This window comes from Ptychodera flava, chromosome 1 (assembly GCF_041260155.1).
Source record: "Ptychodera flava strain L36383 chromosome 1, AS_Pfla_20210202, whole genome shotgun sequence".
Classification (NCBI taxonomy): domain Eukaryota; kingdom Metazoa; phylum Hemichordata; class Enteropneusta; family Ptychoderidae; genus Ptychodera; species Ptychodera flava.
Genome location: NC_091928.1, coordinates 30,201,016 through 30,215,494, shown reverse-complemented (window position 1 = coordinate 30,215,494; position 14,479 = coordinate 30,201,016). Strand labels below are relative to the sequence as shown.

The 14,479-nt window shown below is 36.8% G+C and overlaps 1 protein-coding gene across 2 annotated transcripts in view; it reads right to left on the bottom strand.

Annotated features, from left to right (window-relative positions):
- LOC139134987 (probable nuclear hormone receptor HR3) overlaps positions 1-6,789 on the bottom strand; it is a 112,086-nt gene extending 105,297 nt beyond the window's left edge. For both annotated transcript variants that reach the window (XM_070702146.1, XM_070702138.1), the window contains exon 1: positions 6,364-6,789. In XM_070702146.1, the coding sequence (XP_070558247.1) occupies positions 6,364-6,415 (52 nt within the window). In that variant the 5' untranslated portion in view covers positions 6,416-6,789. The remainder of the gene's footprint in view (positions 1-6,363) is intronic.
- Between the last annotated feature and the right edge of the window lie 7,690 nt (positions 6,790-14,479).

Genomic DNA, 14,479 nt, shown 5'->3' with positions numbered 1-14,479 from the left:
TTCTGGTGCTGTACTCTGGAATGAACTCCCCTCATCTTTGAAAAACAGCCCAAATCTGAGATCTTTCAAGTTGCAATTGTATAAATTCCTCATGGATCGGGTGTGATATGTTCTTGCCTTATGTTGTAGGGTTAGTTGTCTTATTGTCCTAATTGCTGTTTTTTTTTCTTGACCTGATTTTTTACTGGTTTGTTGCTTGTATTAGTATTTGTATTTTTTTTCCTCTGTCATTCTGTAAATTTTTAATGTCGACCTTGTGGAAGATCGGCCTTATTGGCCGAACATGTTATCGACAGTAAATAAAGTTAAATCAAATCAAATCAAATCTAGTCATTCACGTCACTAATAAAGGGACAGACGCTCCATATATCATCTATTAACTTGGTCACCCCAACGCCCTACCTATGAACAGGCCCCAAATCGCCATTGATAATGATGGATTCATCCGGGTGGTACTTGGGTTATTCCCCTTTTCCTACCAGGTTAACCAGCTGTAATCAGATCAATAGGGTTGAAACACAAACACCATAACATAATTCCATGTAATGCATCATGGACTTGATGATAATTTGAAAACTCATGAAGATTTTGAGAAAAATGATTTCCCTCACGCTATAATAAATTTTGACCTGAACAGTATGATTTATATTTATGCCGCTCTGAATGTGGTATGAGTGTCAAACATTATGATTTTTTTCACTAACTTGACAATTGACATGATACAGTATCAGGACCAGTGCATGGTACATCAGTGACAATCTCAGTGATCTTTATGAATTGCTGATTCAGTTATATTGATTTTTATGCTGATTTGAATAAATTGACCTGAAACAGTATGATTTACATTCATATCACTCTGAATGTGGTACCATGAATTTGTGTCAAATTGAAGACTCACATTTTTAATATTTTTGAGATTGGGTTTCAAGGAAGCTGAGGTAAGTGTTGGTATCGATTTTTTAAAAGCTTTCTCAAACTAAAAGAGGGTTTTTCCTTACATGTGTTTATAGCCTCACACTTTTTTCTTTACATTACCGGCTTTCACTAGCAAGAGTCAACATCCAAACACTACCAAAGGGATGTTGCATATTCTGGTCACAGTGGCAAAAATAAAAGTACGGGCAGTTACGAGTATTGTGTGAGCCTATTACTTTTGTGCGAGATATCCAGATTTTTTATTGTTAAGCTGATAATTTACACAGCCGGTAAATTTTAGCTGACAGCCGGTTGTTTTTTGCCCACTTCCGGCTTGTATTTTCTGCATCCCAGCTAACCAGTCCCCCTATTTCCCTGGTGGTTTAGTAGATTCAAATTGAAAACTGTCCTGATGAACCAGAGCTAAGTGATGAAAGGGTCAAACCATCCTCATACTACTGTACTGTTTCCCCAAATCCTTGTAACCCGGTCCACGCTCACCACTCACAGAACATGAGGCTACCCACAATTCCCCTTGATTTGTTCACTAAGACATTTTTTGCTAAAGGCTTTTTCAATTTTATCAGTTTCTTAACAATTTTTAACTTACAATTTAAGTTCAGGATTATTTGTTAAAACTATGTTCCAACATTATTGATTATGTTTAAAATTGAAGAGTAAATTGAGTGAGAAGTCGATGGTTAGAGGTGCTAAAAATTGCACACTTGTCAAGATAAAGTTATCAGCAACTAAGATGGTCTCATCATACCACCTGTCAGACATGCAAATTTCCTTTGTTACGAACATTAAAAAAAATCAATACCCTTTCTTTTGCCAACACAGATGGAACTTATTCCCTTAGTTTCCTTGAAAATATTGTGTATGGCTGTCAAAAATCTATGTCGACAAAATTACAAAATTGCTATCTCCTCCGCGGAAAAGGGGTTGATCTTCTCATTATTCACGGTAAGAAATCAGAAAATTATGATTATCAGAACTATGTTGCCAGAATTTTGAAATATGGACCGAGTTGTTCTGTGTACAGAAGAAATTTGCTTCAGTTCAGTGAGTGATCTCCGTGTGTACAGATCATGGAGAATTGTGGGTAGCTTCACTTACTGTGCCATCTGACAGCGACAGCTTCTGGCCAATCCATGGTTGAGGAAAATGTTAAACTATCCTTTTCCTGCTATTTGGTAAACTAACACAGTAAATTCTGTGTAAAAATAATATTAACATATGAGCCTCCTTGTTCCCATCGACAGATGGGTATACTCTAATTTTGTTTTTTATTAGAGTTTCAAAATAAAATATGTTTTCAACAGTCTCTCAGGATTTTTTTCACAGGAAATGATTGCCATTTATAGATCTGCATAAAAAAGTAGTTTCCTGCTGGTATCATATCTGTTACTTTTCATCTGCTTTTTTCTCACTCTGTGTCAATGTAGTTTGCTGTGTCAATGCACAGGATACATGTATGTGGTCATACTGCATGAGAAGAAAAAATAAAATATTAATGTGTTTCCGGTAAAATGCCTCTGAAAAGTATGTAGGTCAGAGGAACCTTTTATTTCTTTTTGTTGGCAGACTCTCATAAAATATAGTAAAAGTTAGAGAATTTGGGATTGAAAATGAGAAAAAATTGTCTCGGGTTATCAGGTTACCGGAAACACACACATTTTTTAATTTGGCCTACATGTAAGCAAAAGTTTTTCCTTTAGGCCTAGATTTGTTTCATGTCTTGCTTGCAATTTGTTAATGGATTTTGCATGTGGTGCTGCAGTTTACATCTGCGATGCCTTAATTGGAGATTTCATCTTTTCCCACTAAGTCATCGATGTACGTGTATTCTCATTAATTAAGGTAGTAACATGCCTCAAAAGTGAAAGACCTTTAAAGTCTTTTGCTTGATCTTTCCTCGATGAAACTTTCAACCATTCTTTTGCTTGCTAAATCAAGAATAAAAATCTGCGGTCACCGTGCAAAGTCTAGTATTAGAGAAACGAATTACCTACAGTGTAATATTCACTTATATTCTAAATTCAACATGGCCGCCATCATTGTGTTGAACTCTATGGGGAACGATAACATTTTCGAGTTTGAAGACTGTGAAATTTTTAAACACTCCAAGAGCTTTCATTTAAAAAATACCCCTAGGTGGTAGATCAGAAAAGATTTGTAAAAATATCTGAGTCAAAATATCTGTCCCCGAGGCACATACTACCTTAACCAACAGCCTTTTTAGGGCAAAGTTAGACAATACAGGTAATGCTCAAGAGATGCATTATTTGACAGACATAATATTTTAGCTGTGCCAAACGAGAATTTCTGGATAATTCATTGATAAAAAAGAGCAGTTTGCAAGTCTTCCTACCTTTTTTATTCTCTGTCATACAATATTAATTAGCTTTGAAATAATATGTAACAGGTCTGACCTGAGAGCGAGCGCAGCGTGTAGTATATCGTCATGCTAATTTCTGTGTTTGATGCATGATTCATAACTTAGCCATTGACTTGTTGAGGTTGAATTGTTGTCAATTGTTTTCTAGAATAACATTTATAGCAATTTAACGCGGAAATGCCAAGTTCACTAACGAAAATTATTTAAAACTGGTAAATTATATGATTCCAATCAGTTATTATATTAAACAGGGGCGGGAACAGAGGCAGTCTAATGTAAAACACGTACTTGATATTCCCGTCGGTAGCTAGCTCTCAGCACACTATTTTTAATTCTCGCGTGAGTTGACCATTCGTTCTCGCGAGAGTAGGCTTGTTTCAAAATGGCGGCGCCTAGTGATGACCGATCCGGGCCTTCAAAAGTGATCGAAAATAGTCATTTTGAAACAAATTTCACACTTTCTTTGGAACAGAGAGATTCTTTTGTCGGCAATACACATTGTCGAGTAGTTTTTGTGGTAGATGATATCTTTAATTTCACGCAATCCGTGTAAAAGTATTCAAAATGGCGGCCTCCATGGAACTGTGCTCTCTTTTCAAACTCGTAGGTATATTAGAGATTCCATTCTAAATTTCTTGTACACGCATTAGTCTTAATGCTCGTTTCGCGAGCGGCCTTCGGCCGCTCTCCCTGTGCTCACTATCAAGACAATCATCTTTGGGAAAATCCAAAATCTACTATACTGAGCTTGTGCCTTGGGCACTGAAGCCTTATTAATACTGATTACATTAATATTAAGATAGTATGTGTCTCAAAACTGAAAGACTTTCACTTTTGCTCAAGCTTTCCTTAAGAAATTTTCAACAATTTTCTTAATAATTCAAGAAGAAAAGAAAGGGGTTAGCGTGCAAACTGTCGTGCTAGAGAAACAAATTACTGGTACCCAACATTCACCGATATTTTGAATTCAAAATGGCTGCCATCCCCTTATTAACTCCATGGGGAAATATTAAATTTTTGATTTTCACAAAACTAAGCCGGTGAAAACTAAATACTCCAGGAGTTCGAACATGAGCCCCCACAAGCGCAGATCAGACACATTTTGAAAAACTTTTGGACTCAAAATTAACTGTTCCCAAGGCGCATTCTTCCTTACACTGATTACGGACCAAGTTATTCACAAGGCCTAGAGATATCGCAGTGCTACTGGCTGCAACGATATACTAAACAAAGAAACACAGATACCGAAAGCTGTTTACATATTGAGAAACATACACCCTGAGTGCTCACACACAACAAAAGGAACTGCATCGCTGTGATCAGAGAAAATATATCGGAGAAAGATACTACGGTACATGTACGTAGGAATGTTGGAAAACTTGGTCTGAATATTCCTCCACAAAAATTTTTTTCCTGTGAATGGGGATAAAAGTGCATGAGAAGGTCAATGCTTTGAATGACTGCAATGCCTTGGTTTCACACGAATACTTCAACGACAATAATACCGGGTGATGTTATGAACAATAGCGCTGTGTCTGGGTGTAACATGTTGAGGCTGCTCCCAACACGTGTTTCATAATAGAGAGAGTAATTGTTCGCAATACAGCAGAAGAGAAATTGAAAGAAAAATTATTAAATTTTGAGTAAATTCTTCAAAACATTACAGTAATTTTACCTTTTTACGACAACAAATCTGTGAATTTCAAACAAAATCAAATCTGGATACAAGTGAAATTGAAATACATGTAGCATCAAAAGTTAAGGTTGCAGACCAGTCCATCATGATACATTCTCGTTTACTGGTAGTTAATTGTTTATGTTTACAAATCAAAAGTAATTATTTTAAGAAAACAAAGAAAAGTAATGTTAAAGAATGCTAGCCAAGCAACAAGAGATGGCCAAGTACTTCTGTTATTCTCTGAAACCATTTTGGCCACACACTGAGAAATATGAAAGGAAGTTTTGAAGTCTCACGCAACATACATGAGACTACAGGGGTAATCTCCAGCGGCGAGTCCATGAAACTACAAGGTGAGACAAACATGGGTTACCCCTCAGTCGCTCAGTTACATCACGGCTACTAGAGGGTAGGGGAGGTAGAGGAGCCATGGTTACATGATGTACTTATGAAACCAGAAATCTGTACTCATTATAATAATCAGCCAATTCTCCTTGGAGAACCAGGCGAAAACACGTGCATTTTCTATGATGCAAGAGCACAAAGGCACCAAAACAGGCTGTCCGCCTTTGTTCTGATCAATTAGTCCTTTGGTTGCATTTTTCTATGATCATATATATTCATTAAATAATCGTTATGTATCCGGTGATGTCCTAATTTCCGAACAGAGGGTCGGACAAGATATTGTGGAAATGTGAAGAATTTCTCAGCGCGAGTAAATCTGAAGCACACAACTTTATTCATGATTTTTTTTTTTTGATAGCCCCAAAACCAATTCACAAGTGACTATGGCAATAACATCTGCGCGGCACAATAAGTTTTGGAAACCTGCCTTGCGGGGGGGGGGGGGGGGCATCTCTATAGGTTATGCAATTTTGAAAGTCTTGCCGATCGTTATAGTATACGTGTGTGTCCTCCACTATATAATTCCAGTGATCGAGGTACTCGCAAGCGATAACCTTTTGCGTCCTTCTATTTGTACAAACGTCGGGCTGCCGCCACCGACGGTGTCACCTCGTAGACCGAGACGACCTTGAATCGGCGGTCATCACAGCAACTACTGTGGTAAAATCAGTGTCACGACCTAGTTTCGGGTTTCCTTGTTCACGTGAACCCCTCGATGATTGAGGACACAGCTGCTTTGTGTCTAGCCCCCCTCCATCCCCTCCCTTTCGTTTGCACCACGAGACCTTCGTTAACTTAAACTAGGTTGTACTGCACGCTGTTTGGAAACGAGAAGAAGGTGAGCAAATTTAGGTCGCCTACGATATGCTGGAGCTTGCAACAGTAACACTCCAGCCGTGCTTTGACGTAAAAGAAGTGGCGCCTGGCGTACCATTGTACTGACACTGAATCATACGTTTCTTACCTGTATCGTCCAGTCGGCTGGGTTTTCCTCGACCACTCGGTATGTCCATCATATCCAAACTACGACAAAACACACAATTTAAGACCGATCTGGTGAATAGAACGTCGTTTCCACGAGTCAATCACAAAAGTTTACTGCTGGCAGCAACATAAACAGGCATATTTGTCGGACATGTACGAATATCACACTCCTCTTCCAAACAGTTTATCAAGGTCAGCACTGCGAAACTTGTCCTTCAGCTTGTCCGCTCTTTCCCGTCTTTGTCTAACTGCTAGAGAAGGGTTGCAGGTTCGACAGTTAATGGTAAAAACCTCGCAAATTTTGCGTTGTCAATCCTGATAGCGGTATTTCAAGCGTACATCGGCAGTTTCCATGTACTACGTACGTACAGCGAGTACCCAGACGCTCTTATACCGGAAGTTGTATGGGTTATTCAATTTTAAGTGCAGGGAGGTAGAGCTTTCTCAGTCTGAGAAACTCCAGAAACGTGCTAATGTATCTCTTATTTACACGTTATTACGACTCAGGCACGACATAACATTAAATTTGGCTATATTTCAAGGCTAACTTACACGTGATGTCCACGAATTATTTCCGGGGTACTTGTGAAACATTATCGTCTGTTCCAACTAACTTCCGCTTGTATGGCCTCAAATGACCTGATTTGAGAAAGTTGACTTTCGCCGTGAGGCGAACGCATTCAGGGTCGGAAAGTACGCTTCGAACTTTATCGCAGGAATGCAATCGTTGTGGGAAGAAATTGCTAAACCCTGCATGTGTATATATAGGATACAAACCATACAGTCTCTTGTGATTCGAGGGCGCGTGTAATTTATACTTTCACGTACTCGAATAATAAAAGCGATCGATCGCGGACTGACAGAAGATGGCCAATCACACTCACAGCACTGTACCTCAGCTTTTGTGAAAAAATAAAAATGCTGTTTTCAGATTTTCGCTCTTTCTAACGCTTACAGAGGCCCTCGCCGTGTATCGAGCTACAGGCGAGTGTTGGACACACCTGCCAAGGTGTTACGCAACTTTACAGGCAGGGCAATTCAACATCACACATGATACCACAAAGGAAAGAAATCAGTCCCCTGGGGTGGGGAGGGAGGTTTTTTGTGCAACTGTTTACTTTATTTGATTTTATTAACTTTGACTGTGATATTTCAAATAAAGAGTTCAACCGTCTGACTGCTTTCTTTATTACTACAAGTAATTTTATTAATTTTGACTGTGGTATTTCAAATAAAGATTTCGACTCCAAACCGTCTGACTGCTTTCTTTATTACTACAAGTCCATATCTCCTCTCAAATCTGTGTATAAATCACTGTAATTGCTCCGAAAACATTGCCAACTTGCTAATCCGCTGTTCGTATCAGTGGATTAATTGATTGAGTCAACACCACAGCCGTCCCACACGCAGTAAAATAAGGATATCGTATATGAGCCAGTCAAAGCCTACAGCAATCCTGGAAAAAAGAAGAAAAGAAATCAGTGGTTTGACCGAGATTGTAATATTTTTCACAAAGAACTAAAGATTGCTATGAAGGCTTTTGATAAGAATCCCAATGATCATCATTCGAGATGCAATTGTTTCATTTTGGGGAAAAATATAGGAAACCTCTGAAATTTCGTAAAAAACAGCACGGTAGATCTTTAATAGACAGATTAGAAAAAAAAATAATAACTCATCTGAGTATTGGAATATTTTGAAGAATCTTCGATCCAAATTAGGGACATCTGTAGATGAGTGTATACATTGTAAGGACTGGGTAACTATTTTAAGTCACTTTACAATTCATCAACAACTGTCGATGAAAATGTTATTTCAAACGAACTAAATGACCTTGAAGAAATAATGAGATTGAATACGCATCTTAATATGCCAATCAAACACAATGAGTTATTGATTGCTATGAAACAATTAAACAATCATAAAGGAAAAGACTCAGTTATAAATGAAACGATTAAACTTAAAGTCAGTAATAGTCTTTGTATAAGTAGCATTCTGAAGTTATTTAATCACATTTTACAAAGCGGCAATTTTCCAGCAGTTTGGAAATCCACTTTATTAGTTCCACTCCACAAACTTCATGGGACAAGTGTAACCTGAATAACTATATATCAATTGCTCTTTCAGGTTGTTTCTCAAAACTTTTTACATCAGTTATAAATTGCACGCTTAATAAGTATCTCGAGGATAATGATCTCTTTTCTCATTTCCAGTTTGGCTTTTGAAAAAAGATTTGTACGTCAGACTCTGTTTTTCTGTTAAAGACTGCTATGGATAAAATGATCTCCACGACAAGATTGATAACTTTATAAAACAATCTTTATGTGGTTTTTGTAGACTTTAGAAAAACATTTGATTGTATTTGGAGAAAAGGCCTCTTTTTTCAAATGCAGAGGTTGGGTATATTATATCTGGTAGCTTTTACAATGTTGTAGAAGTCCATCTGATATTCAGTACAAAATGAAACTGTCTAGTTATATTTCAGATAGGTTTTTTTCTCGTCATGTGGTGTGAAACAGGGTTTCAATATGTCACCGACATTCCTAAGTGATCTTCCGGACGAGTTCTGTGGTTTTTCTGATTCTGCCGTAGTAATTGAAGATCAGAAGTTAAATAGTATTTTATATCTATTCAGATAATTTGATACTGATAAATTGTTCGGGTAAACTGTATGCTTACAGAAAACGTGGGGCCTTTCAATCAATAATAATAATAAGACCAAAAATTATATTTAATTGGGGTAAACATTTCATAAGGAATCAGCATTTTTTATTGAGAAAAGTGTGATTGAAACAGTGAATCAGTATTATGTTGGTGTTGTTTTTTACAGCGAATGGGAAGTTCAAACAAAATCATATTAGTATTAAAAATAAGGCAATGAAAGCTTTATTCAGCATTAAAGCATCTGTATTGTGTGAAAAAAGCTGAATCTAAAGCTGTGTTAAACTTTTTGATTGATTGTCCCAATTCTTTCATATTGTTCAGAAATATGGGGGACTGATATTGAAAATATTGATAACTGCCTTGAAAGGCGTTGTACATGATATTTCAGGTTTATTTTAGGAGTAAGTAAACGCACCCCTTTTGTGGGTATTAGATCTGAGCTAGGTAGATTCCCTTGTAAAATTAAGCTCAATATGTCTGTGATAAGATATTGGTGTAGATTAAATAGTTCACAAGAAGACCATATTTTGAAAAATGCACTGAAAGAAAATATACAAATTAGTTGTCTATGGGCAAAATTTGTCCATCACGTTTTTGGAAGTTACAATCACAGTCATGTTTTCAGTGCATTTAGAATAAAATCTTATTCTCAGTTATGTAAGAAGTTAAAACATGAGTATGAAATCAATACTTAGAAACTTGGAAGAGAACCCTTTTCAATGATTAATATTCAAGGAAGAATGGAAGTGGTAACAAATTGCGCACTTATAGAATCTTCAAGACCAAGTTTGGTTTTGAAAAATATTTAAGAGATATTTCAGATTTCGGGTTACTTAAAAGTTTGACAAAATATAGATTGAGTGATCATAATTTGCGTGTTAAAATTGGTAGGAAATGTAAACCTCATTTACCTTTAAATGAAAGAATTTGCTTGAGATGTGATAGTAATGTAATAGATGATGCGTTTCACTTTTTATTCACATGCAAGAGTAGAGTCATATTTCTGAAACATCAATTTTGTGTCAGAAAAGCGGAACAAATTTTTCTATTACTAAGTGCGTTGAAGAAAATGTACAAAACATGAAAAAGATTATGGAACAGAATTTCTGAACCTTGCTAAATTTATAACTCAAGGAATCCTGGTGTTTGCTGACCCCTCAAGTGGCTACCTATTGTTAGCTGTTTACAGTCAGAGTTATGTTTGTCCAATTTACTTGGATTTATCTATTTGATGGTGTTCAGTTTTGAACATGTTGTTTTTTCATCTGAAATGTACCATACCACACTCTCTGTCAGTGTGTTTTGAGTAATAAAACATTGATAGATTGATTGATGACTAACATTGGTGATGGGAAAGTTCCCACTAAAATAAGAAAAAGTACCTTTATTTCAATAAAAAAAAAACTTAAAAATTCTAAAAATAGTGCTCAATCTTACTTCAATAATTGTCTCGGGTTGTTCAGGAAAACAACGTTGCTGAATAATCTAGTTGCCTGCCCCATTTCTATCCTTCCATGAGTGTAGCGCCAGCAGCGTTAGACAGGAGGCAGGGAACAAGACTAATCTGCTGAACAGCCATTTCGGTTAATGTTGAAACCCGGCCCCGCAGCACAACGATCAAGTAATTTTGTATGTCTTATCACGTGTTATTTTCGAACCACGACTGTTGGTACTTATATGAATACAAATCCGGAAATAATGGTTAGTTATTTTTAAAATGTAAACTCCACAAGGCAATCAAAGGTACAGATACTGTAATGTTTGACAATTGTTTGGAGTTTGTTTGTTTTCCTACAGAGGTACTTTTATTCATTTAGTGGACGCCTCGAAATCGGAAGACTTAAACGTTTGCTCAAAGTTTCAGTAAGTGAACTATATACCATTTTCTATCGAAATCGAAAATAAAAATATGAGGTCACTGTGCAAAATCTTGTGAAGGAAAAACAAATGACCCAATATTTCTCTACTCTTGAAATTCAAAATGGCCGCAATCCCTGTCTTCAATCTGTGGGCAAATATTAATTTTCGATTTCCACAAAAAATTTGCTCGTAAAAACGTTAATCGCTCCAGGAGTTTCCAAATGAACCTCCACGGATGGTAGATCAAAAAAGAATTATAAATTTTTGAGAGTCCGACCGAATATCTGTTCCCAATACGCATTCTACCTTAAACATTATGATGTATAAAACAACAGAATTACAAACACGTGACAATGCATCCTCGACAATGCAACAACGAGTGACTTCTAGTCTGGACTGAAATTCAGTGATCAGGCATACCTTATACATGCTGGTTGACAAGTTGAACACCGTGGGCGTTTCGACATGAATCGTGATTTGGGGTAATTATTGTACAGTAAGCAACTATATTTTGCAATATGGGGAAAAAACTTTGGAACTAAGTCACAGATAATACGGTGGTTTCAATCAGATTCTAACTCACAACGTACGGTACCTATAGTCACCCAGCGGAGAAGCTACAAACAAATAAACCGCTCGGCCAAATCCCCGATCTCAAAAAAGATTGGGGATTTGGCGTTTGCGTCCACAGTTTGTGTTTGCGTTTAATGTATACATATAGAACGCAGAGAACAACACGGAAGGGGAAGATGTTAGGTCGTCCATACGCTAGGATGAGAGTCATTTCTGGTCACATTATCTTTGTTTATCTACACCCTACCTTTCAAACTAGTTCTTGACACAAAATATTGTGAATTCCAATGGAAAATCACACGTGTTTTCATTACCGATATTTTACTTTAAGAAAAATCCATCGTGTTGCAAGACTTAGAGTCACTACACTCTTTGTAGTGCTATATATAGTGCTACAATAGTCACTTTATCAGATAAAGCAAAAAAATGTGCTGTTCCGAAAACATGGTTTTCAAAAATTGGGTACGTAGGTCGGCAGAGATTTTTTTCCAAAATAATTTTATTTCTAAGTATGCCTTTTCCAGGGTTTCAGGGCGGTCTAACACTAGCCACAACATTTCCAGAAAAACGTATCATATATATAAAAGGAATAGAAGCATAAAAACATCCTCGTTCAAGCAAAAATCAAATGCCAGGTAATGAATGCGTGATTTTATGCTTTTTTTTCTTTTTTTACTTCTGTGTTTACGTAGCTTTAAAAAGTTTAGGGTCTGCAGGTTAAAAAAATAGGGTAGGTCGGGTTATGGGAACAGCACAATTTTTTTCTCGGCCTAAGTCTCGGTACGAAGCTGAAGTTATTATCGCATTTGTATCCGTTTTCGTATTCGTAGTGGAGTCACCGACAGAAAATTATCCGTAGTCCAAAAATCATAGGTCAAAAGTCATATTTCGAAGTTACTGTATATGACAAACAGAGCATAGCACAGACGTAGACAATGAACCGAGTACGACAAGTGATATATGGACCTCCGGATAAACCAACCAAAAAATGTCAGAAATTATCATTTGTAGCCTAGGTTTCGCTATTAAACGCAATATGCAATTTTTACAGAAGTTAAAGTATTGTGATAGTAGAGTTCGTACTGACTTAATTGGCTTAATTGGTACAGATATGTGTATCCCTGTAGAGTTCAACTACACAGCACAAGTCTAAGACAGTAATTTTCTTAAGGGGAGGGGATGTCAAAAGTGTTTATTGTTGAGGCCAAATAATGATATCAAAATTCAATATTTTCTACATTGATCAAGCTATGAGGGCGACAGACTATCAGAGTAAAAGGTAAGTAAACAAAAAAAATAACAGAAGAGAAAAAGAATAAGTAACATGAACTAAACAATGACTACACATAGAAACCGATAAATAAAAAAACTACACGAATATATGCACGGAATTAAGTATGTTTTTATATTCTCTTCTCCAATTAAAGCACGGTATTTCTATCTCAACATTAGAAAGTATTTTAGGTACTATGTTATATTATAGTGACACTTAAATTTCTGAATTGTACACGAAATTATTTATCTTTTACATCCGAAACTTGGGGAATGAATAACAATTCTGTCCATGACCTCAATACGAATACGAATCTGAAAACGTATACGAATACGTATACGAAATAACTTCAGCATCGAAACTTCTGAACAAAACAGCGTAGCCCGATGACTGCCATCGCACGTAGCATAGTGCAAACTGCAATCCTGTTTCACTCAATGCGTATACATTAAGGGAAAATGTAGAAGTCAGTAAGTGCAAAGTCAACCGATACGCACGCATACAGATAGCGATAGCGTGAAGAAAAGCTAGGTCTAGATAATGTTTTTTTTTAAAAAAAGGAAAGTAAATTTATGTATAGGATAAAGCCCGAGTACTCGGGCTCTTCTGGTATATAAAGTCCAACCCAACGATAAAATGTCGAGGCCGCAGGCCGAGACATTTTATCGTAGGGTTGGACTTTATATACCAGAAGAGCCCGAGTACGAGGGTTTTATCCGACTTAAAAACTATCGCCCCTAACTGATATATTTTCGTTTTCAATGTGTTTACGTCAACCGTCCCCTTTGTCAATGTAACATGTTTAGGATATAAATTAAAACTTTTATTTGTGAAATAGCCTTCCAATGTAATGGAACATCCTATAAATGCCCTAGGGCACATTATATAAATGCCCTAGGGCACAGCAGATTTTGTGTTGCAGCTGGTTTCCGCTGTGTTACCAAATTTGAATATTAAAACGTACCAGATGTCTACAGAATATGACATGTTCACTTTTGATTGGACAGTACTTTACTACCGCGCTGTCATTCGTTTCTGGAATTTGGTGACCAAGGCTTTATGAGTAAATAAATACCCTGAATTGAGCACTCTGATTGGTCAATCAACAGTAGATAGTTTTTAACCACAAATAGTGACCTTGATAGTAGATATGCGTACTCATCAACTCGAAGCGTCATGTCTTCACTAATTTGAACAAGTAAGGAAAACGAAAAATGTACAAAGGAATGTTTTGAATAACAAAGTGATAATAACATTATGTCAATAGTACAGTTTACTCGTGAAAATAAATTCAAGGGACATTCTTTACCAACATACAAGTCTCACCCCAGACGCGAAAATTATCTATAAAATCAGTTTCATTTTGATTCTAATTTCCCTGACTTCCAGGCTTATTACAAAACTTTGCTTGTGATTTCTTATCTCTTACGTAGGTGTGTTAGTTTTTGAATGTAAATCATCTGTTGCAACTTATCCATTCACCGTATCATCCGACTCTGTTGAACAATCACAACTTCATCTTGACAATCCGATTCAGCCCCCTGTCATGGTGACGCGTCCTCAACGGTATTTCTAGCAAGCTTAAGCCGAAGTTTTTCCGGGCAAGGAATTTTCATTTGAAGCTGTTAACCTAGCCAATTACCCTAGTGTGCGGGCGATCATTTCGTGAGGTGTTGGTGTGCTATTGAGCAAAATATGCATCGCGAATAAAATTTCTCGTAGTGTG